This window comes from Scophthalmus maximus, chromosome 8, assembly GCF_022379125.1.
Source record: "Scophthalmus maximus strain ysfricsl-2021 chromosome 8, ASM2237912v1, whole genome shotgun sequence".
Classification (NCBI taxonomy): domain Eukaryota; kingdom Metazoa; phylum Chordata; class Actinopteri; order Pleuronectiformes; family Scophthalmidae; genus Scophthalmus; species Scophthalmus maximus.
Genome location: NC_061522.1, coordinates 19,672,080 through 19,698,034, shown reverse-complemented (window position 1 = coordinate 19,698,034; position 25,955 = coordinate 19,672,080). Strand labels below are relative to the sequence as shown.

Genomic DNA, 25,955 nt, shown 5'->3' with positions numbered 1-25,955 from the left:
TTAAGGTGGGGGCTTTTGGAGGAATATTTAAATGGTTGAAGGGGATCTCATGAGAAAACCAGATAACCCGGTCTGAGCCCATTGGTTTACCTTTTCCTGCAGCTCTCATGTCATTAAAGTCAAATCATCTGAGAAAGAAATAGATTTTTCTACATATACCATGTGTTATCACAGATATTTGTCCATCAAGAACCAAAGCAACAAGTATGCGGTAAATAATTTAGGCCCAATCGATATTAACAACCTTGTGGACACACTGATTTGGTTTATGTTTGAACTCCACTCTGCTGAAGGTGTAAATTCCACTCCTAAATGAACCGGCGGGGTTATTGATGTGTTCTCGAGCCATTAAAGGCTCGTCCACTTTACTAATCACACAAGTCAAAGAGAATTGTGTTTGAGAAAAACTGCCATTTCATCAGTGTTAGTTAAGTCACAGTTAAACTCTTTCATTATCTGGATGTGCCTTAAACCCCCACTCTGAGGTGGGCTCATACAGGTACCGACTAGGTCCACATGTACATGCACGGTGCCAGTGGGCTTTGGCATTATTGGATTTTATGGTAAGCTTCCAAAAGTTTTATCTGTGTTCTTATTCTGTGCCGGGACTGCGTTGTTTAGGACCAGTTAGCTTACTGCAATGTATGTGTCATTTTACAGCACGGCGAAGAACAAGGCTGGATTGCCGATCAGACAGAGGGGGCGACTGCCCAGTGGGCCCCTCGGCCACCGTGGAGCTCTAAAGGATCCACGTTCGGAGTGTGGAAAATTAGTTTGCGATAATTTGATTACTCACACTTATTGTTTGTTAATTCTGTAGGCACCACAAAAGCATAATATGAACCAAAATAGTAAGGGCCTCAACACTGTTGTACAGTTGAAATCTCATTTTAACAGAATCGTCGTTTCAGTTCATATTTTGATCACACAGAGCATATTCCTTCATAATATCATGAAGCTGCTAAAGCCCTGCTTTCTTTGCTAGCCGCTAGGCAATATGATCCAGAATATTCTTCCTGTTCATGCTGACCACTACGAGATCCCTTCCAATAATGCAAGTGATGAGTACAAGCTTCTTTGGTAAAATACATCCCGCTGTTTATCTTGAGTAAATATAAGGCTTCAGCAGTTTGAATTTGATCAAGTAAATGTCTTGCAGCGTTGCAGTCTTTTTTTATTAGAAATTTCCCCCCTTCGTGTGCCATGGACAGTCCTTCCTTGAGGAGCTGCAGTGGAGGGACAGTGACTCGAAGGCTCTCCCATACACTTTGAAATGAGTTCTTCAATAGAATCAGGACTGTGGATTTTTGTCCTCTCTGTGACTTGCATTGAAATTGATTTGGGAATGGACCTTTTCAAGGTCAGCGTAAAAAGGAGCAATGGTCACAGTTCCCTGTGTCCATAAATGGGCACCAGACTATTGCATATTTTAAAGGGGTATAGGTGTGTAGGATTTTCCGACATCTAGACGTGAAGTTGAATACCCCTCCCCTCTCCCCACCCCTTTCCGAGCATGTAGATAATAAATCTATCGATGCCTTCGTGAAAAGGCTTTCGCGAGACCCACTGTCTGCATGGCTTGTCGTTTCTGGGCCACTGAAGGAAGATCAATGTTTCCCACTGAATTCGATCAATCTGTCGTGGTAGCTGCACGCGTGCACACCCACCCCCCCATGCGAGGAAGTCAAAAACCTTTCTATGGATGCGGGATTTCTAACAGTGCTGCCGATGGCGAGAGGGGGGGGGGGGGCAAGAGTGCTGCACACAGTTCTACAACGAAGCAATGGCACATTAAACCAAGTTAGAGAGCGTATATGTTATTAGGAGTATGTAAAACATGTTTGGTTAAGTGGGAAACTGTGGTGGGCTTCCACAGTCTATGGAATGAATGGGAAACACAGATAACAGATGGTGGACCATGTGGAAGAGGGCCTGTGTAGATATAAAAGGTTCATTCTAAGCTCACAAAGACACTACAAGTCTAAGGCGCAATCCCATCATCCTCCATATTATATTCCATTTCTGCTGTCAGATCGCCCATAATCCTACACACTGGACCTTAAAGTCATACTTGAAAAAACTGAACCCGTCCTTTAATCAAATACAGAAATCAAATCTGTGGGTGTGTGTGTGTGTGTGTGTGTGTGTGTGCGTGCGTGTGGTTATTGTACAAAATGGACAGATAGTGGAGGAAATGAGAGATCGGGGGCCCACGAGTCATGTGGAGTCAATCGTGAAATCATAAGCACAGTAAAATAGAGTCAAAATATTCCTTCATTAGCCCATAGGGTTCTGGTTCAACTACTTTTCTCCTCGGTTACATCATAGTTATACCACACTTGCCTGCACAGTGTTCAAGGAACAGACATCTCTCTTCTCTGATCAGTTTGCATTGCGTATTTAGTGAGTATAAACTTTAATGTACTAGAATCAGGCAATCACGTTAAAAAGTTGAGAATTGATTCAGAATTGGAGAAAGTAAGACTCTCGACTTTTTTTTTACTTTCCCTCTCACATCTAGCTCTCCAATATGTCGGTGGACAATTTCTGCTATTTTATAGGGAGAACTCCATTGTACTTAGATCGTATAATTCTGGTTGTCAGGGCACTCGCACACATACAGGTACACAATACATATTCGAGTTATCTAGCATTGACCATGGGACAAGAATTACAATAACCATTCATATTCAAGGCTATAGTCTCCAAGTGAAATATTAAAATGGAATAGCAGATGAAAATGGTGTCAGCTCCATTATGTGCTTTTTTTATTACATTACACTGTAGAGTGCCGTGTATGTCACTTTAATCTTGTTTCCTTCTTTTCTCATTATCTCGTTAGAGTTTCAGTTCAGTTTGATATCAGCTGCAGATCTGTTTATGAGGCGGGAGCTGACGCAAAAGTTCATTTCCAGATGAACATATTGTCCAAGTGGTGACAGGAAGGTTTTTTGTTTTTTTGCTATCGTTGAAGACCCCTGCTCGAGAAGGAGGACAGTCCGCATCTGATGGTGTTTGGGCACAGTAAACAACTCCCCAGCAATAAAACGGGAGATGAGAGAACAACTTGCAATTAAAGTCAAGGTCCATTAAACTGAGGTTCTGTGTGGTGTAGCACCATAGCTGAATCTTTCAATTCATGACTTTGCACTCTTCACCTGGGCTCATTCCGGTGCCATTGCCTCTGCTTGTTCTGAATGCACACTCTGTAATGGAAGTGTTTTCGCTCCTCTCCTTCTTTCTTCAGCGAGCACCCTCTCCTTTCCTCAATACAATCTATGTATCTAACATCTCCTTATTACTTCCCCAATTCCCCGTCATTTCTTAAAGTCCCCCTCCAGTCAAAAAAGTGTTTTTCTTCTGTTTCTGTCCTCTAAAATGTCTGACATTGGCTATAGGGACTTGTATCTGACCAAATTTTGTCACTACAAAGGTGTTTTCACATTCCTCTCCTGGAGGAGGAGATTACTGTTCACTTCACTGCAATTTGAATGAATCCTGGGCAAACTAGGTTTGGTACGTCACAAATGCAGAAAGCCAATCGACACGATAACGCTAATTGGCTTTCGCGACGAGATCCTCCCGGCATCACTGATGTTCAACAAAAAGAGAACGGGCGGATATTCACAAAAATTTAAATTCAAAATTTGCTTTGCGTTTGGTGTGAATGCGCCATAATGTTTGGTTTTTTTCATTTTCAATCTGATAATTAACTCAGATGACTTGAAAGCAGGTTTAACACGATTCTCCTTCCAATAATTGAAGGTTATAGTTAGCGTTGCTTTGGGCGAATAAAGTTCAGCGGTAGTGTCTGAGGTAGTGTAATGCAGTGTTGCCTGTGCAGTGTGAATAAAAAATCTACGCTGTAGCAAAGCTAGCAGCACAGCTCAAAGAAAGGGAATGTCAGTCAGGATAGTCACATTGTCCATCTCTGATGGATGATTGGTCTGCCAGTTTGGTCCATGAATATTTCTAACTGAAATCAAATGTAGCACCTTTCATCAAGGTCCCGTCGTCTTCAGCAGCACTTTAAGTTTGGTGCTAATTAGCAAATGTTTGCATGGCAACATGATAACCTCAGATGCACCCATGCTAAACATTAAACCTGCTAAACACAAGCATTTTGAGCATTGCCATCGTGAACATGTTAGCATCCTTACCTACAGTAAATTGAGTATGTGGTTAACCAGATGAAGTATCACCTAAAAGATCATCTGGATCAGCGCCTCCTCTTTAAATAGAATTCCTTCAAATAAACTTAGAGCAGCAACCGAACTGTCTCAACTCTCTTCCTCCTTGGTATCTCAATCAGATTTTTTTTTTTTCATCCAGCAGTAAATTTGCAGTGCATTAAAGGGGATCATTCCAGATCAGCCAGCCAGCTTCTTAAACTAATGACTGATTGCAATGAGAACAAACATGGTCTGAGTGTATCGATTTTCTTTTTTTCAATGGGCTATTGCCCCCCCCCCCCCCCCCCCCCCGCCCCGCACCAACCATTTCACTCATTGCAAGTCATGCCCATGGCTATCATTTGTCCACTACTTGGTACTCAAATAGCAATTCCTGTGCTCGATAATTGATGTGCTTTGGCTTTACCCACTCCATTGTCCACCCGGGCCACAGAGAAAAGATAAAAATATCAAAGGCTGTAAAAATGAAGAATGATCACCACCCAGGCCCTACTTTCTTTGCCTTTTTGAAAAGAAAAGCTTAGGGCTTAAAAAAACAAAAAAACATTCTGGAAACAAAAACAGAAACATTTGCTTCGCTTCACCCTACTTTTCTTTTTTTCTTCTATCAAAAGAAAAAAAGAAGCTCTTGACATCTTTGAAAAATGAGATGAAGCCAGATAACTTTCCCCAAATTGTTTCTCGTTTCAAGTGAACAACTGCTGTTTCCCTGAAGGCAGTCTGGATTTTTGACGTACAGTAATTAGAATATTTACATACCTGCCTTTATTTGTCACTTAATTACATTTTGTGTGATTGCATGTCATTGCAAACCTGAAATGAAAAGCATTACTGACATAACATTTTGAGAAATGCAGCCATGAGGGGTTTAAAATCTGAACCTGTGTATGTAGCAAGAGAAAAAGGCCAGGGGAGCACAAATGTAATTAAGCCACATCCTCTTACAGTGAATGTCCGTACCAAATCCTACCGCAATCCATTCGGTAGTTGTTGAAGTATCCAGTCCAACCCCATCCAAAAACAATGGACACAACAATGGTGCCCAATGGCTAAAACCTGTCACTCTCAATGGCTGGAGATGCTCTCCTACAAATCACATTTAGGGCTGCAACTAAAGATTATTTTCATAATCGAATAATCTGTCGATTATTTTCTCAATTCATTGATTGTTAGGTTCATAAAATGTTGATCGTGTTTCCCAAAACTCCAAGAAGATGTTTTGTTTTGTCCACACACCAAAGATATTCAGTTTACTGTCATAGAGGAGCAAAGAAACATAAAATATGCACATTTGAGAAGCTGAAAACAGAGAATTTTGGCCTTTTATTCATAAAAACTACTTGAATTGATTATCAAAATAGTTGGAGATTAACTTAATAATCAATTACTAATCTATTAATCGATTAACTTGTCAGCTCTAATCACATTAGTGTGCAGCTGTTCTGCTGTAGCTTTGGTATTGTACAGGGCAGTTCAATATTTAATATAGATGTAAATGGTTGTATGAGCGTCTGCTTTTTAAACCAAGGTCCATGATTTACAACCAGGCTCATGCCATTTGTCATCAGCTTTGTAACAATCCATCCATAGTCAAGCAAAAATTAGAGGACTATCCAGTTGTGAAACAATGGAATTAAACATTTTCTACATTTGCACAAAATGAACACTGTCTCAAGGGTTTATGGGAAAAACATTCCAGCCTGTTCTCCTTTTTCTTCCGAGACACTCCTCTTGAAAAAAGCGTGATGCTCTCACATTTGTAGACATAAAGGTCATTATGCATTCATCACTCTGCCGTCTGTCTTTGGCCCTCCTCCTACCTGGCATTACCATGCATCATGGGTGATCCGGAGTGGACAGCTTTAACTACAGGGCTGCCGTGGAGAAGTCCAACAAATATCTCTTTTATCTTTGACTTGGATTGAAAACGTAATGAGGTCAAGGAAAGATGTGAAGGATAATCCATAAGGACTAAGGAAAAGACAACCATGGTGGTAAAAGAACAGGCACATGCACTAGGCATTATTATACTGACAGATGTAAGATGAGAACAGTGACAAGGTCAATTTTCAAAACAAATGTATGCCTACAATTGCGAGGTAAGATTTACTGTCTAAAACAGAATCATACTTCCGAATAAATCATTTATGCAGATTTGACCGTCAATTACACGTAAAGAGTAACAACAACAAAAATATTCTTAAGAATAAAAAAAGGCTAAAGGAACGTACAAGTAGAAAAAAAATTGAGCCATTAAAATAAAATTGAATGATAAAAAATGAGCCAGGAACCAGATTTAATCATACTAAGGTTTTAAAGTTTATATGTGTTATATTTTATTATGATGATGATGATGATATTGCAAACAAGACATTCATTTTTATTTTACTCCTGCTTGGATTGGAAAGGGAAGAAAATCAATATTTATGGATTTTGATGCCACTGTGCCCTATTGGAAACTACAATGTTGCCGCAAGGAATAGTTGGATGGCATTATCTCCTTTCCCCTTTGTAGAAATACGGTCCAGTGCACCCCATGCTGAAGGAAATAAGGTAGGAAGCATTGGAGCTCCTACACATAGTGTTAGTGGAAACAACCCAGCTCTCATAATGTCTTCCACTTAGATACTTCAGGTCAATTCAAACAGTGAAGAACCTTCCGGAGGAAAACAGACCAATCGACTGTGCCCAAGATTTACTGAGATCCGATCACTCAAGGCACATTTTGGGGTGGTCTGGGCTCTTTGTGGTGCCATATTCTTTTTCTTCTACTCAACTGACGGCTAAATACGTAGCGTACAATAGGCTTACCATGATGACCGAAAATGTCTTGGCACACGCCAAGACAAGATCCAGGCAGACGAATTGGCCTTCCCATCTACTATTCCTTGACCTCAGTGGAAAACGTCATGAGGTCAAGGAAAGGTGTAAAGGAGGACTCATGGGACTATACTCACCATTATGCGACGGGGGATGTTGTTGACGTGCGTCTGCCGTGGTGAAACTGCAATTATCTGAAGATGGAGTACACAAAACGCAGCGGTTCCATCATGTTTCAGTGTGTTTTACAACTCTGTGACAAACGTTAAATATCACTGCCGCGATGAATTGTGTGGCGTCTATTTCTCCTTTCCTTTGGCATAGGAAGGTTCAGTTTACGTATGCTAAAGTAGGTAGGAAAGGAAGCATTGAAGCTCCTTTGCATCCTATGCATTTAGAGAATCCAAACAGCTCTTATCATGAATCCGAACAGCTCTTATCAAATACTCTCGGGTCACTTCAAGATTTGGGAAACCTCCTCAAGATTTAGTAAACTTCCTAAGCAAATAGACAATTCGACCGTGCCCCTAGTCTATATTGTTTTGATTTCTTCTTCTTCATCTGGCAAAGTAGGTAAGTGCACTGATGCCTCCTTCAGGTTAATTACAACACAATGATGCACTGGCGAATTCTGAGTCTCTGTAAAATACTGACATGGAATCAGAAAGTCAGAAAAAGTCCTTTATGTAATTTATTTCACTGATTTACGTTTTCTCCTGATTCTGTATGTACCCGACTTTTTCTCTCTTCAGAAATTCTCTCAACCCAAAAGGTGGTGGAGGTTGTGAGCACAACAGTGGCCTTTATCTTGAATGTCGCTACCAATTGAACGTGTGCAACTTTTTGCATATCAAACAAGCCACAACTACCAGTTCGACTACAAGTCTCCACCCAACCTCACATGAGTTCTAACCTCCGACTCAGAGGTCTGTAATTGCAGGTTCTGAGGTACAATGGAATGACAACCCTGACGCCAAAGCTCCTAATTCCGAGGTGTAAAGGAACGACAGACGGCTTGAGTTTCTGCAACAGACTATCCTTCAGATGGAAATAGATTGTTTTTGTGTGTCAAAAAGAGGGTGGAGTCTAGAACAACACAAAAAATGTTGACATCAGTAAAGGAGGATGTAATGACTTTGTGAGGTATGACAGGGGAGGAAATAAGGATAGCATCTGTAGCATATATCCACCACATCATGTTGATCGTGGCAGTGCATGACGATATGATGTCACTCTCCACTCTCTTCAGTGTTTAGCCTGGTGCAGTACCTATAGTACATTCACAAAATAAGCTGCTGAATGTGTGTGTGCCGACTGAAGTCATGTGGTCATTTGATTTTATGGGCACAGCGCAAAGTCACACTTATTTGTGCCGCGAAGCCAATTGTAACCATCACCTGTCGGAGCCTGATCGCTAATGAAGCCCGTCTCATCCTTGCTTACAGGTGTCCGACTTCCCGGAGGAGCAGCTCTTGGTAGCCGTGTTCCCGGGAGTTCCAACAGCCGCCGAGCTCTTCCTGTTACCTCACAAGAACCAATCGGAGGGCAAGAAAAAGAGCGAGGAGGAGCTGGAGCAGGTGCACGGGCCTTTGAATGGATTCTACATCACCACTTTGCTGAAAATCTTTTCAAACTGTTATTCTGACCGAAGAAAAAACACTTTGTGTCTGTTCAACAGGCGTCTGGTGTTATAGTTAGTGCACTGAACCAAAATTTGGTGGAGTTCGAGCTTAAGCCCGGAGTGAGGGTGATTGTGTACAACACACAGTTAACGCTGGGTAAGCAACGTTTGATCTCAATGCTTTTGAGTCCTGCCGTTAATTTATCAACCATAATGCAACATGCACATTCCCCCCCCCCCCCCCCCCCCCCCCCCCCCCCCCCCCCCCCCATTTTGAAGTGCCAAAAAACAGAACGGTGTTTTGACAACAAGAATTTCTCTTTGGTCCACCGATTAAAATTCCTGTCAATCTGACGCCATCTGAGGCAAACGAATACAGGGGAGCATGGGAGGGGTTTGAATTTAAGTGGAGCTCCTTGAGACGAGGGATCTTTTATGCCTGCCATCAAAAGATGAACATCTGTTCTATTTCTTTTTACAGTCATCCAACCACAAAATGAGTATTACACAGAGTATAATTATGTTGATTATTTAGTCCTTGAGAAACAACAACTGTACATTTTAAAGGGAAAGGAGCAGAATGGAGTTAACAACGGTGTTTAGTTCTTAACTTGTGGGAATGGGAAGGCGGAGGTGACATTTGGGATCCTGAAACACACTCCTGCCAAAAAACAAATTGCTGTCATAAGTATCAAATCAATGCCGGATTCATGGAGCCACATTGATTATAAATAATGTGGCCAGTCAGGAAAATTCGACTTTTTGCTTGCCTGGGCCTTGGCAGTCCTCAGCGACTCCCGTGCCCCTCCGCTGGACAGATCTTACATTGTGTTCATTGCTTGGCAGGTTCCATTAGACACTGTCTCTGGGGGGCACAGAGCCATGAGTTGTCTATTGCTCAAAGTGTTAGGTGTTAACGGCCTGGCATGTGCAGCTCTGTGATGCTCTGTGGTTTGCTGCTCTCTAATGACACGGGAGGCGTACCCAGCTGGATCCCGCTTTATATTTCACCTCGAAGAAAAAGGTATAAAGAGCCTGCAAGCTGCATGAGAAAGGTCAGCCGCACACATGCCTCCTTCCCTGAGCCCAACGACTGGGGAGTAACAGTGGAAAAGGCAATGTGATTTTTTCCCGGCAATGACGCACATTAGTGCACCCTTCAAAAAAAATGGGTAGAATTCAAGTCAGATGCTTTATGAGCAAAACCATGCTCTGGGATATTAATCATAGTAAGAGCTTTTTTGGTTGGGTTCTTGTTTCTAGATAAATGTAAGTGCATTTAACCATTGCGAGTCCACCTGAAATATCGGAAGTATACCTGCTGCAGTCACTTTCTTCGACCAGCAGTAGAAACAGGAATTTGAGACGTTAGAAATAAGAGCATCATCTCATCAGGCATGTACACAGCGTACATATGGATGCTTTTCAGACCCCTTGCCTTTTTTCACATTTGTTAAAATTAAAAATACCCCATAATGGCAAAAAAAAACATAATAGTGTTACGAGGCGAACAGACCTCTACCCAGCTCGCTACGTTCACCAAATAACATTTAGTTCAGTCCCTGCGGTGCATGCAGTTTTACTTGGAGGTATATATCCCTCACTTACCTATGTGTAAGCAAACTGTCTGACTGGGGAGGCAGTTGGCCTTACTCACTCTTTCCAGCCGAACTTCCCGACGTCTTCCACAAGAGTGCCCGTGATCCACGACACTGGTCTGTCGGGCGTCCCCTTCAGCAACGCCAGGCTCCGAGCTGCCGTTGCCACCAGATGGCAACAGAAAATTACAAAAATTACATACAGGGGATTTAACTTAATTCTATGATGCTTTACTATCAAAAGGGATATTGCACTATAATCAACATCAATTGATGTGAAGGTACAAGATTAAGGCAAATGCTAAAATGTCTTAAATAGTAATATACCGTTTCATCTACAGGGTTTGCAATGGCATAATTTCACTTTCTTTCTCTAATTTGGGACAGTGTAGATTAATTTCCAACTGAGTGTGACTGTGCAACATTTAACCAAACGTCCCTGAAACCCATGTAACAACTTTGGACTCTTTCCTGTCCTCTCTCCTTCTCCCGCAGCACCCTTGGTGGACTCCAGCCCCAGACACAGCAGCTCGGCTATGCTCATGCTCCTCTCAGTTGTGTTCCTGGGTCTAGCAGTGTTCCTCATCTACAAATTCAAGAGGTATACCTTCATCTTTTGCCATTACTTCCCCCTGCTGCACATATAGCGTGATCACACACCCATTACCATCTTCTCATTTATTGATGAGACCAGATGAGCCCAGTCCGGAGCAATCAATTACAGTCGAGTCTGGAAATTCGAGGCAACGGGCCCCCGCGAAAGGTTGTTGACGCACTTCTTGCAGGATTCCATCGCATGAGTCACGCACACCAATCAGTGACAAATGCGGGGAAAAGGACCATTAAATGGTTTAATATGCGCTTGCTGTTCCTAGACTGTTATTTGCCGGATACATTATTCATCGTCGGAATGATTCTCTTGAAAAGTCTGAGGGAAATGGAAAAGCTGTCATTAATTATGGATATGAAATTTTTTCCCATTAATCTAAAGGGGATGCATTTTTCAAGAAGTCTCACAGTTGACAAAGCAGAGCAATTAATAACCAAAATGAATAGTAATTGGAAATAAATTGGTTAGTGGCTAAATAAAGATGTATATTAGGTGTTGTAAATGCGGATGCCCATATTTCTGCAATTTGCCCATAATTGAGTTATTGTGGTATAATTACGGCATAGTCACCAAAAATGTGAAAGTTGCAGTTCCCCAATCAACAGTGGACAACAGAACTACTTCCTTTGAGGTTAGTTAAAGTGAAATACATAAGTGGGTTTGTGAGAAAAGTTTCTTTCAGTGTGGTGAAAATAATGACTTAGGAAGACGGAACCAACAAGATGGTTTTCAAACTTTTCTCCGAGGTTCATTTGCTCGTCTCCTCTTCTGTTAATATTCAGGAAAATCCCTTGGATCAACATATACGCCGAGGTGAACCAGGAGAAGGAGCAGGAGATGATTGGCTCAGTGGGCCAGGGCGACAGCACGCCCAAAATCACCCTGAGTGAGTTCCCCACATCCAAGGAACTCATGGAAAAGGAACTGGATGCCAGGGTCAAAAGTAAGTGGAGAGCTTTCATAATCATGGCAAATGATTTTATGTGCTATATATAATCAGTCAAAATGTACTGTCAGTGACTTTGACTTTAAAGACTTGACGATTTGTTTCTTTGCGTTGGAGATAAAAGTCATCCTGCTAATACACAGAATGAATGTGTGCAAATTCAATCCCCAGACCTATTTAAGTTATTGAATTTGAATTGTATTTGTTAAATAGACAATTGGCAGCTGAATCTCCTTTAAGCTTTTATGCGGAGAAGAGGGAAGCAGAGGGAGCCACAGAGAAGAGACACTCCTGGAAGAGGTTTAACTGCCGTACTGAGGATGATTAATAATTAATAAAACAAACATGTTTAAGAATGCCGCCTCCAGATTCAGTAGGCCAGCAGGAGGCACAGAAGCAGCGGCCTTATCGCTTGTGTGGCTTGCTTAAAAATAATATTTCAGCCTTAGCACAAAAACAACAAGGTGGTCACAAGCAAATAAGGCGAACACTGTTCACCCTGACTGTGTCTGTATGGCAGCGTTACCCGAAAGAAAGCAGCAGCCGCTGTCTGGCAAGTGCAGTCCCTTGGACTCGTTTAGCTCTGTGTTGATTTACAGAGCAGACTAAGCAGCTCCTGTTGGTTCACAGTTTTGGAGAGCTCGCTGGTTTTGGGTGTTGAAACTCAGCGCCACAGAGAACCGGAAGCATGTCTCGCACAGTAGCCATCGCTATTCTGCTTGATTTCCAGCTAAAAACCCTCCACAGAGTATGTTCAGCCTGCCATAGAATGGGCAGAGTTTTTTTTACTTATACTGAATGAAACTACTTTACTGATTGGATAAAAGAATACCTACACTAATGTGATTCAAATAATAATGACTATATTGTAGTAAAAAAAAAAACTTATTTGATAGAGAGAGAGAATAGAAACCATCATGTCATCATATTAACATGTTGGTACTCACAAGTTTCATGAAAAAAAGACTAGATCTAACAAGCGAAGAAGAAGATCTAATGGTGAGGGTTGAATTGATCTGCAGTTATGGATCAGAAATTGTATATTTCCCTCCAAATTTGGGATTGACCTGTGTCCCTTACATATTCCTGCCTGGTTTTCATGACGTTACACCCATCAAGAGCCACATGAATTGTGTTTCAGCTAGAAGAGTGATACTGAGAATTACTCAGAGTTTTGATGTTTGATTAATCACTGAAGTCTGTTATGAAGCCAAACAAATGCCAAATATTAGTTGTTGGTCAAACAAGAGATGACATCTTGGGATTTAGGAAATTGTCGTGTGTATTTTTCTGTACTTGTGAACTATTTCTGACATTTTATGGACTAAATTATTATCTGTAGTCATATGATGTGTATTACTTTTAAGAGCTGCAGAAGAGACAAAGATATCCAGATGTTAGCCCTTAATATAGGTGAAACTCCAGTATTACTGTATACCACATTTCCCATAATGCAACTGTTTTGGGTTAGATCCTCTCTGACTGGTAAAAAAGAAATTTTCTTGAAATCCCAACTCCCCACAGGCTTTCTGTTATACATTTTTAGTGTCCAAGCCCTAGCAGAGATAAGCCTGATGACATCATAGAAGTTATTTTTTCAGACTTAAGGATGCTCCTCCAGAGCCACTTGAGATATTAACAATATTAGTTTCACAAGCTAAATAGTAGTCTTGGCCAGTAACCTGAATGTGTGGAATCTGTGGAGTTGCTCTTTAATTTGTGCACTGATTTGCCCCATTCATTAAAGCCATGTACTACTGAGCTTTATATCCGCAGCTCCTCTCTGATGTGTCAGTAACATATAACTCAGGAATCATGAATTTCAAAACTGAAAAGGGACCCTTTTCATTAAATTAAAAAGTTGCCATAATAGACAAAGACCATTTCTTTTACAAAGGGTCACTTTCTGAACAGCTTCAGAGCCTTTGATTAAACAGAACATTGGAAATGCAGTAATTAACACAATGTGTCACTATCAAAGAAGTTATTTGCTTTACAGGCATTCGAGCAACAGCGCTGAACTAACCATCTTTGTTACCGGCTGTCTTTTTTCTTCTTTTGTTTCAGGGGGAGTTGGAAACACTTGCGAGAGCACAAGGGAGATTCCAAACTGTACTAGCGTGTAAAGCTGGAGAGCGCGCCGGTTTGTGTACAAAGCGAAGTATTACAGTGTCGGGGGTTCTCTTTTTCTGTTTTGTAATTCAACACAAGCGATGTTAATAGTTTTCTAAGGGACCTCATTTATACAGACTTGCATGGATGTCTCGTCCAACAACATCCATGCAGCAAGTGTCAATTTACTCAATGAGATTATTGTAATTACTGGCAAGACGTATTCAGTTTTGTGGATGTATAAGCTACATGACGATGTTCATTTGCAGAGTGAAATATCTTTGATCGACACCTATGAAGAGTTATGTACATTTCCTAAGGAGTTTGCTTTGAAAATCATTTCTGCCTATATATAGACTGTCTGAGTCTTCAGTCAAACAGGGAATATTATTGAAATGTACAATATTATCATCCGTTCGGTTCAATGTATATATTATTACTTTCTACATGCTCGTAGTCTTGAGTACCATGGCAAAGACAGGAGATCGTACGATGGTCTGTTTTTGAAAGTGTGTTAAAAAAAACCATTACTTAAAGAAAATTGTTTTTGCTAAGGTCCTTGACTTGTGCATGTTCTTACTGAGGACACAATCTCCGTGTTGTAGATAGGCTGTGTTGTAAATAGTCATTTTCTAATCATTCATCAAAAGAGCTCAGTCGATTTTTTGCCTAGCCTTCTGTTCTGCTCTTCTTTTCTTCCTTTACTGTTGGGGGACATGTATCTAGTAGAAAGCGTCCATCTGTTAATGCAGGTTCATGCAGCAGAACTGTATTGGACTATTGCCGATTTAACTTCCCTCCATTTTGCCGGAAATGACATGAAAAGGATCAACGAGAACATGACCGTGTTCAATATGTTTATATTTTCTCTAGACATATAGATGTATACTATATATATTCAAACATTTTTACAAATAGGACCTTAAAGTCTACCGTAATCATTGAGTCTAAACTATGTGAGCCAAACATCCTTTGCCATCAGCATCACTGTATTACAGTTTCTCATTGAGTCAGTGGCTCTGGGAGATTTGATTTGGTCTCAGGACAAAAGCTAAATTACAAAGTTATTATACTGTGGCTACCAGTGATCACAATCACAACACTCAAATGTTGGGAGCAAGATTATGATCTAAAATATGAAATTATGGTTCATATATACACCGTCTAAAATATCAGTAGGCCGAGTGTTGGGTTTTGATAGCTTCTTCAATTTTGTTTGGCAAATGGCACAATTTTACAAGGCTCTCATGCTTATCTCTTTTTTTATTTTTTTTTTATCCACCATTTTGATCCACTGCTTTGGTCCAGACCAATGACTGTATATTAAGATGGAAGACATGACGGCTGACAAACTGAACACAAAACCATCTTGATGATCTTGATGGTGGAGTCAAAGTACAAGGCCAATTATTTTAGGTTGTTCTAATCACATAGTGATAATGTTTCAGATAAGTTTGGTTTTGATTAGTTATTTGATGCTATAAAAGACAAGTGAGATGTCATGATTGAAAGTTGAGACTGACTCGCAATTGGTTGGGTGGGTGTAACGGCAAGAACTTTTATACCATGACTCACTTCTACACAGACTCTGGCTCCAAATGACGTTGCAGCGCAAGATTACCATGCCCATATTGGGATATTTGGGCTCGATTTTTGTACAGTTGGAAGAGGTTTAGGCTTGTCGTCCATCTTTAGGTACAGTCATTGATCCAGACTGAAAAAATATTGGATGGATTTTGACTCGCATGGTAGCCACAAAAAAAAATCCCTAATGTCTTTGCTGATCACCTTATCCCCATCTAGCATCTCCATGAGGAAGTTTGACCTCCTCAGAATGAAACGAAATGGTTTATCTCGGTGCCATAATCAGGTCAAAGTTTCCCATCAGCCTCAGCTGCACTTTCACTGTTCTGAGCTAATTTGCAAAGGTTATAGAATGCTAATTGGTGAACATCATGAACATTAACACCATCGTTGTGAGCAGATTGGCACGCTCACGTTAGCATTTAGCTCAAAGCATCATTGCGCTAAGTACAGCCTCAAATAAGTACTAGCATGTCTCTAGACGGTTAGCTCTTGTTTATTACCTATCAAGACTGTGAAAAATATATAAGCAAGTTTGGGACACTTTTTAGCCAGCGCTGGCAATCGATTTCACACATGGAAAACGACATACACGAGAATCAGCAGCCAAGAAAATGTGAATGTTTGCGCTTAAATTATTTATACTTGGAGTTACTGTTCATGCTAGAAATGTTCGTGCTATTGGTCCTAAGCAGGTCTAGAATATTGGTGTTTTAGAGGATCGAGCATTTCTAATGTTATAATTAAATGAATACAGAATATTTTAAAAAAATCTTCATTATTTAATTTAATAAATCATTATTCTGTTCACAAATGGTTATAACGCTGTTTTGGAATGAGCCCCATTTTGTGCAGTGTTATTTATTTGGTCCTTTGCTCAGGGTCTTGCATGAAGTGGGCTTTTTTGTTGTTGTTTTGATTTTTTTCTTCTCATAGAGCATCATGATTATTTATTATATACTTGATCTCTCTGCTCCTTCGGACACAGTCTTCACACTGCTGAAGTAGACTCACAAACATTTTCATTCAGGTGACAAAACCAAAATATTTTCCACAAATAGAAAAAAATGGAGCAGTTTTTGTAAACGTCTCACAGTGGAGCAGATAAAGAACAATCATGAACCGCCTCTCCCTAATGCTGTCAGGCTACTTCCACAACACAACTCAATCATTTGCATCTAATTTCAATTGAGAGAGTGGCGTCCTCCCAGCACGCAACTCTGGACCAGTCTTGTCTTCTCCAGTCCTACGAGGTAGAGGTTGACTCATGTCAACCCCCTGCTATTTGGCATGACGGTAATCAGAATAAGCTGGAGAGCAGAGCTGGACGGCATGGATGCCCCGTGCAAATGCTTTTTTCAAAATGAATGGCAACAGCAGTTGCAGGAGAAGCGAGCAGGCCCCGGTGAATGCTGCAAAGGCTGCCACATCACATATGCATTACCTCAAACAGAGAGCACTCATCTCAAAGCAAACAGCCAAGCCAAGCCTTGTTACTGCAGAGAGAACAGACACTGAACAAAGATTGTTTTATATCTTTGTTGTATTCAACATGTCATAAGCAAAGGGTTGTTTGCTTGGCTGGATTTTGTTTGGGTGGTGGCTTTGATGGTTTCACTTTGTTCTGATTCTTAATAGCAAAACAGGATTAGGAGAAACAGAAAAAAGATATAGAAAAAGTTTGCGCTGCCCACGTCTCTAACCATGTTTGTATTGCTTTTTTGCTCTTTTGTTTTGGTTTTTTTTATGGGCCCTTTGAAATTGTGAAGAATGTATGATGACTACACTGGTTCACAACCAGGCCATAATGCTTTGTAGCAGCTGTTGCAGTGTAAGAGTTTTGCACTCCTTAAAAGTCTGTAAAGAAAGTAAAGAATGGCTGCTAAAATGTGCTTTATATCAAAACAAACATATTGGAATTGTCCCCAGTAGAAGAAATTGTTCATCCAATCACCCTTCCGATCACTGGATATCGCAGTCTCATCTAATACCTTAAATGCCACATTGCACTGTTCGATCCAGACCTCCAGGGGAACCCATACTTTGCGTTTGTGATATTTCAGAAGGCAAAAGCATTGTAATGTTCTTCAGTGCACAAAAATCTACAATGCATGCATGATCAGTAATGTTCTGTTTCATCTTTATTTCGATATTTCTACGGTAAAGAAACTGTCATTTTGAAATTGTTTCGAATAAATGTATTTTTGTACATCAATGCATTCGTTCTCCGGGTGATGAAATTGCTGTGAAGTGAAGGATGCAGAGAAGATGATGTCTGCTGCAAATTACTCTGTTCGCCTGATGACTCAATGTATCAGTACCACCCTGCAGTACAGAGAAAAACACAGATGTTAGAAAAGTACCTACTCGCAAACTCTATGCACAGACCTTTTGGTGTAAAATAAGTCAGTAATTAATGGTCAAAGTTGACATTGCCGGACTATTACCAGCCTGTGTGTGTGTGTGTGTGTGTGTGTGTGTGTGTGTGTGTGTGTGTGTGTGTGTGTGTGTGTGTGTGTGTGTGTGTGTGTGTGTGTGTGTGTGTGTGTGTGTGTGTGTTATACAGTATGCTCACAGTGTGTTAAGGTGCAAGTAGCACAGATAACAAAAGTGTTTCCAGGTGACAAAACGGTGATGAACCCTGCAGTTGCTAGTTGTTCGGTTTATGTTTTAATAGTATTAAATTAACTAAAACAGTACATTTTTTTAAATGCTGCAATTGTCGCCTGTGTTATTTGCATTTTTTTCTGCACTTGGTTTTGGGGTGAGTATTTGCAGAGCATGTGGTTTCAAACTGATGACTATGTTTTGGCTGCCATAAACAAATTTCTTTGTAAAGATAAAGTTACATCAATATAGTAAGTGCCAAAAGTGCAAGGAAGCACCAAAATATATTTTACAATATATGCTGCACTCTGCAGCTGCACTTGTTTATGGATACCCTGTTAAAAAAAAAAGTACAATAGAGACATTTACTACAAAAGTTTAATTTATGTGATACTTGTATGCAGGTCTTTAGACTGACGTGTGAGATCAGCATATGGTTCAACGTGTGATGCTTCTGACCTTGGAGCCTCAGCGCCATGTCGCCTCAACCGCGTTATGACAGACTCGGACAATTACAACAATAATTGATAGCAGCTTTAATTATGACAATGTCATTAGCAGACATGGTATATCATTCCATTGTTATGCTGATGACACATAGCTTTACCTCAGGACAACCCCCACTTCTTCTGCTCCCCTGTCAACATCCACACTGACCACCTACCTGGAGGAGATCGAGGCGTGGATGAAGGTCAACTTCCTTCAGCTGAACAGTTCCAAAACGGAAGCCATCTTAGTTGGCACACCACATCAGCTCTGCCTTTCCACCATCACCAGTATCACTTTCTCTGGCCAAAACATCTCCCTTTCCACATCTGTCACCAACTTGGGTGTTAAAATGGACCCTCAACTCACCTTTGACACCCACATCACACACCTCTGTAAAAAAACATCATTCTACCACCTCAAGAACATCGCCAAACTCCGTCCAACACTCACCCCGGCAGATGCAGAGAAGCTTGTCCACGCCTTTGTCTCCTCCAGGCTAGACTACTGTAATGCACTCCTCATCGGGATCTCTGGCAAGAGCATCAAGAGACTACCATACATCCAGAACAGCGCTGCCAGAATCCTGATGAGGGTGCGCAAGCATGATCACATCACCCCCATCCTGAAATCCCGTCACTGGCTCCCTGTCCCACTCAGAATTGAATATAAGGTCTCCCTCCTCACCCACCAGTGCCTTCACGGACATGCCCCCTTTTGCCTACAGGAACTCCTCACCCCCCAGACCTCCTCACGCACCCTCCGGTCTGCAACCACAAACACCCTCCAAGCCCCCAGAACCAAGCTCTGCAGCATGGGTGGTAGGGCCTTTTCACCTGCTGCTCCGAGGCTGTAGAACGCTCTCCCTGACCACCTGAGGGCCCCACAGACTACAGATGTTTTTAAACGAAACCTAAAAACATATCTTTTTAAAAAAGCTTTTTACTAAATGTATTTTATAGGTATTCCTTTTAACTATTTATTGACCTTGATCTTTTTAAATTTTAACTTATTGACCTTGATTTTTTCTAATTGCATTACTATATGCTCTGTAGTACTTTGAGATTGCTGTAATGTAAAGTGCAACACACAAAAAAAATATTATTATTATTATAAGCAAAGTGATTGAAAGCGAGATATGTGCGGTGCTCGATGGAAGACTTTGCTCCGTAGAGAGAGGACAGCATTGTCATCTCAGCTCCACCAGCCCCCGCTCTCTCTGCTTCCACCCACCCCATGCGGGATTACTTCCACTGAAGTATGAAAATACCCTGTCACTTAATAAAAGCCACCCACAATTACAGTTTGCTTCTCTTCTTTTTGCTGTTTTATGCAGGTTAGACTTAAGACATGAAGTAGAATTATTGGAGTTATCAATGCAAAATGGCAAAGCTGGCACAAACAAAAGCCATTTGTCTTTATTCACAAGGGAAGTCTGAGAGCAGCCTCATTATACCGTGGCTCGAATAAATCTCAGGCCCCTGTCTCTCCCTTTCACCTTGGGAGCCCGATACAATGTATCGCAGACCTCTTAGAATCCTGAACACACACTCAAAGACTCTGTGCAGGTTACTGATAGACTTGCACGTAGGGTGGAGGACAGATACACGGAACAACAGGGCGGTGCAGGCTTAATGTGGCCAAAACTGATAAAGGTTTGATGCCACAGTCAATTTCTACATTGTGTAATGTTTCATTACAGGACAGTCGAGTGGAAATCAGGGAGGGACAGACTTTAGATCTACATTTAGATTCAGCTTCACAAGCTGACATTGGGAACGACATGGATCTGTTTTGATATGTTTCTAAGAATCTTTTGTGACAGGTTTTATTTTTATGGTTAATTTCTGCATCTGTGGCTCGATACATCAACATATGCTAACATGAACAATTAATAAGGATTAAGTGGAAATGACTGGGGTCAAATGCTATAGCAAACAGCATGAATAAGACATGGATTCATTAGAATAAAACTTGAAAAAGGAGTAAGAGCTATAACACCCATCATCAAATTTATATGCATCTAAAAGCCACCACATTCAAATTTGATTTAATGTGCATTTGTTTCCATTGCTGTTATGCAAATGCATGGAAATATGATATATGATAAATTTGTGAACCATTCACTCGTTTTTCGATATTAGACCTTAAGAAAGTGTTATTCCTTTACCCTAATGCTTTAAGATACTGTGGGAGTTTTTAAACATGAAGATGGTTATGGCAGCTCAATCTGTAGTGACTTATTTTCTAAAACTCCTAACCAAACGTAGAGGAAAAGTTACCCTTGTTGTTTTGCAGTGCAGGATCGGATTGCACGCACAAGCCATTAGGTTGGGCTCATGCATATTGAAGTTCTGTGATGATAATAATCAATGTATTAAATCTACCACCAAGTCACATTTGGAGATCAGGGCGCATTACATAAACAGAGGCACTTAGTGAGATCAAAAGCTCTCTGCTTGTTCAGGAGCTCCACTGACAGAGAGCCAGTGAGGCAGACTGCAGGGAAACTGACCTTTGTAATGCGGTTACAAACCCTCCCCCCACCACCAAGAACAACAACAACAAAAAAACTGGCTTCATAAACAATTATCATCCCAATAACATATGAGCACTGACCCCTGCCCAACAAATTTCAGTTCAAATATATTCTTGCCGTTGAGCAGCAATTGTTCACACACTATGTCACAATCTATCCTTACTTCCTGCCCAGACTCTGTTTAGGGTTTCCCCTTTTACTTTGACATTTATGATAATCATGTGTCTGCTGTAATTTTACTTCTTGCCAAAGTGTTTGTTTTTTTCTGTCTTCATCATTACCTGCTTTGTCCTGATGCTTTACACCTGTGTCCTGTTACCTCCACCTCTGTGTATTTTGAACCTCCCTCACTCTTTTCAGTTTCCCTGTGTTACCTCGTGCTCCTGCTGAGTTCCCCCGTGTTTCCCTATGTCTTTTTGAGTTTGGATTATTGCCTGCCTGTCTGCCAGTTGGTGCATCTGTAAGCCTGTAAAATATCTTCCCAGCACCTTCCTGCCTTTTGTGTGTGCTTGCATTTGGCTCCTGAAATCTGTGACGGCATGTATGTTTCTTTTAGGTCCTTGACTAGCTGGAGCTGAGGTGCCATCAAGTTAACAGGGAAGACATGGTCAGTGTTTCCACCTACTTAAAGTCCCTTCCCCAGAGTCCTGACCATGCATGTGTGCTGTTTTTCTTTTTTGTTGCTTTGTCTGGTTTACACTGACAACATGCATCATGCATTAACCACTGCATCCGTGATCTCTCACACGTCACTCTAATTACCACTTCTCATCCAGATTATTGTTATTTACTTAAATCAATTTGATTTGCTATAGCAGAGTCCCATTTGTGCATCCCCCTTCTCTGTTGCTGCCAATTGGGGGCTTGTTAATATTGAAGTGAAGGGAATGTTTGGTATGTTTCTCTTTTTCTCTGAGTGACTTAGAGTTTCTTACGTTTTATTGAGTAAACCTGATTTAGTACAGAGCTTGGTTTTCATGAGGGCGCGTTCCAGTCCAGTTTAATTTGCTGTGTGGAAAAAGCCTTGAATGGGGAGATTGGGCTCTCATGAAAAGTTATCATTTTGGGGATTCCTTCTTATCTCTGTTAACGTAGTTTGCCTTATATGGTGAGTTGGTTGTGCCCTGGGAGATATACCTTAAGGTTGAGTTTGGCTGTCTTTTGCAGTATCTAACTGGGGATATTCATAAAGTTATGAAAAGGTAAGTGTTGATCCACCTGCTTTTGTGAATTACCGGCTAGAGTGGTTCCCCTGGTAGGTCTTAGTGGCATCTCCCCTTTGGGTTTCGTCAGGGGTGCTGGTAGTGTTGGGATACAGTGGTTAAAGCTTCCTTTTTCTCCTTGCCCCTAAAATTGCCTGGGAGCACTTCATTTCCAGTGTTCTGTGTGTATTGTCAACCAGCTGGCTGCTAGTGTACAAACACGCACTGCGACGCCTCATGAAGACGATGAAGACAATGTGTGGAGACCATCGCGTTCCTTGGAGTCCCTGGAGCACCTAGAAGGAGGGTAGGTGCTGATGCCCAGTATCATAGAAACTTAGATGCCAAGCACTACAGACCCCCCACTGCTCAGCAACTTTGAGCCAGTGGCAAACTAATCCATTGCTTTGCTACACCACACCATGATTGACACCCAGCCAGACCCTGGGTCAGCCTTCCCTATCAACATCCTGCCTGTTCCTGTGACAGAGATTCTAGCCATTGTCCACTCTGCTACTGTGTCTAAGGTCCCCAGCTGACATTTAGTTCGGTTTTCAGTCTAGGGCATTGGAAGCTGACATCATGCCTTAAACTGAGACTTTTACTTGGTCTCTTGGTTGTCTTATCTGTTCCTTTGTCGCTGATGCAAAGTCTGCTCCTGATCTCTAGTCAGCTACCAAGCGGACCTCTGCTTCTGGTTTCCAGTTGGCAGTCTGCCTTCCAGAGCCTCCTGCCGATGCAGAATATTGTGAATTCCACTCAGACCTGTTTAGATTGAGAGAAATGTGAAAATGGCTCTCAGTACAGGCACTGAGTTTGAGGAAAGTCATTTCCTTCATACTTATCCTTTTCATTCAAACTGTTGCCCCTGTCAACACCCTGCCAGACATTCAGCCAGCTGCCCCTGCTGACCCACAGTCAGACATCTGAGGTCACAAGTCAACCATCTGTGCTAAAACCTAGCATGACCTCCGGTGGAGCAGCTATGTCCAGCCGAAAAGGCGAGGTCCTGTCTTCATCACTGGTCTCCTGGTCATCCTCCAGGAGACCTGCACAGTTCCCCTATGTTACCTTGTGCTTCTGCAAAGTTTCATCATGTTTCCCTGTGTCATCTGAGTTTGGATCACCTGTCATTCTGTTCTTCATCTTCCTGTCTGGGTGACAGAGCATCTGTTAGCCTGTATATTGTCATTAAAACGTACCTTCCTTGGTGTGTTTCTACCTTTGGGTCCTGAAATTCTTTTCCTCCATAAGAAAATCGCACAAAACAATTAAACATGTATAAATAAAATCACTCATGGAAAAAGATTTGATTAATTTATGATTTCATAATCTCAGATGGAATTCATGAATATGTATTATCTACCTCATGTCAGAGCTTTAAGAGAGGCCATAATTTTTGATCAGTTGCAATGGCAAGCCCAAGGCCATTTGTCATCAATTCAAAGCCATAATATTTGTATTATTCTAAGTGAGTAAATCTCTGAAAAACAAATAAATACATAAATCCTGTAATTACGATTGCATTTTAACATTATTTTGAAAACATCAATGAAAATGCTAACTAAGTGTACAGTACATAGCTGACTGAGATATTGACAAAAGCAAGACAGCCCACTAACATATGCTGAACATTATCGTCTTGGCAGTAATTAAATACAAAATAAATACAGAAGACAGTAATGGACCCCCAAAAATCTCCAAGAAAATTGGTATGGAAAATTCACAATTTTCCAAACCAAACAAATTGGAGGAGGAAGTTTCCAATTCCTCGTGTAAAATCTGAATCAGCTTTGTTGCCAAGTAAGTTTTCAAAATGAGAAAATTGCCTCTACGTTGGTGCATGACAATAAACATAATAAATAAAATTACAATAAAAGATAAAGCAAGTACTGCTAGTCAAGAAGCATTAACAGAAAACAAGAAAATAGACAATAAATATTAAATGTACAGTTTTGTGCAGGAGTATTCACAAGGAAAATTCAGTGTGCAGCACAGTAGCATGAAGAATATATTAAATGTCCACAGCTTTTCACCTGATTCCTCAGAGTTCGGTGAAGCTCGACTCAGATAGAACCCTCAACCGGAGAACAACACGCCTTTGTCGTGATGGTCGTGATTGACAATGTTTCACGTTGATAACTTCCAGCTGCCAGAGTGCTGATCAGCTGTTTATTCAAAATGTATTGTAGCGTGCCTCCAAATTCAGCATTGCGCTTTCTTGGACCCTGAACAACACACATGCCAAGTGTGAGACTGATAAGATGAACATTTCTCAATATGTTCTTGAATCATTAGTAAGATTAGTAAGAAAATGTCTCCAGCAGGGGAGCGCAGCCTCTATGTATATTTGAAAATCAAAATACAGTGATTACGGTCTCGAAAAGATAACGAAAAAAATCATTTTATATAATATTGCAATATCCTAAGGAAATAATCTGTTGAATTTTATACAAATTGCTGCTTTTACTCAAAATTCCTGGGGAATGAAGTTCACTATTCCTGTTCATTGTACAGTTAATTGTTCTGTGCTGTTATTATTTTTATACAAAGGATCATATTTTTAAAAGAAAAGCTTTTCCCCCTTTTTTGTAATTGTATGTGGGTGTGGGTCAGTGTCCATACAACACATAGGTTGTAAGGATATTAATGGAGGTGATCATCATTCATATCCATACAACCTATGTGTTTATGATTAAATTCTTTACTACAGCACACAATTGTTTACAAGAGCCTTAAGTTATTCATAGATCAAGCTTAAATGACTGTCTAAATTCAACAGATTGATGGATTTAACTATGAAATGGACAACCTTTTCTTCAGGGGGAGCATGCCCCTGAACCCCCCTACAGGGTCTTTGGGTAATGCCATGCATACAAACAGTAGCTTAATTCAGCTGATGTGTGCTATGTATATAAATGTAAGCGGTGTGCCGCCAGTAGCTCTCGGCCAATTTCATGTTTTTCAAAGTAGCTCTCAGATAAAGAACGGTTGGAGACCCCTGGTCTACAGTCATTGTGGTTCTTTGTTTTTTTGTTCACAGGGATGGCGGTGGAGGATTTGAAGCAAACTGGCACATGACATGTCTCCAGTGAGGTGTTAAAAATGTAGTTACAGTTATACCATTTGCCCAGCAGTTTTGAACAATGTCATTGTTATTTATTCTGGTCACTCACTGTGAGGGTGGAGGTGGCTCAGGAGAACACCTCCAGCTGCACCAAGGGAGTGATCAGCACAAGTGACGTCAACTGTCTAATCAGTCCCCTGGTTAAAAAGCGTTTGAAGAAGCTTCCAGAGGAGGAGAGACAAAGGAGAAGAGCAATGTGACAGAAGCCGGGCAGAGTCACACAGCGTTTCAGTTTCGAGTTGTGTTGTTCATAAAGGGTTGCCGGTGAGCGCCTGTTGTTCTGGTGTGTGTTGGGTGACCCGGGGTGGCAGGGATGTTTGTCACACTCACATGATGTTGACAGTACAGAAGTAGAAGTCAAACATGGTGGAAGCAGCATTGATTGACTTTTTGGGCAGCATAAAAAGCTGACAACGTTCACATTCTATCAAAATATAACATTAGTAGTGGTCAACACATTTGCAAAACCCTGACTATTTACACATCCAACACACACGAGCCAACACTGGC

At 41.1% G+C, this 25,955-nt stretch overlaps 1 protein-coding gene across 1 annotated transcript in view; it reads left to right on the top strand.

Annotated features, from left to right (window-relative positions):
* Window positions 1-17,699, top strand: part of sorcs3 (sortilin related VPS10 domain containing receptor 3) — a 190,280-nt gene extending 172,581 nt beyond the window's left edge. Inside the window, exons 23-27 of the mRNA XM_035638315.2 lie at window positions 8,459-8,590; window positions 8,692-8,791; window positions 10,728-10,833; window positions 11,625-11,785; window positions 13,856-17,699. Coding sequence (XP_035494208.2) covers window positions 8,459-8,590; window positions 8,692-8,791; window positions 10,728-10,833; window positions 11,625-11,785; window positions 13,856-13,914 — 558 coding nt within the window. The 3' untranslated portion in view covers window positions 13,915-17,699. The remainder of the gene's footprint in view (window positions 1-8,458; window positions 8,591-8,691; window positions 8,792-10,727; window positions 10,834-11,624; window positions 11,786-13,855) is intronic.
* The last annotated feature ends 8,256 nt before the right edge of the window (window positions 17,700-25,955 follow it).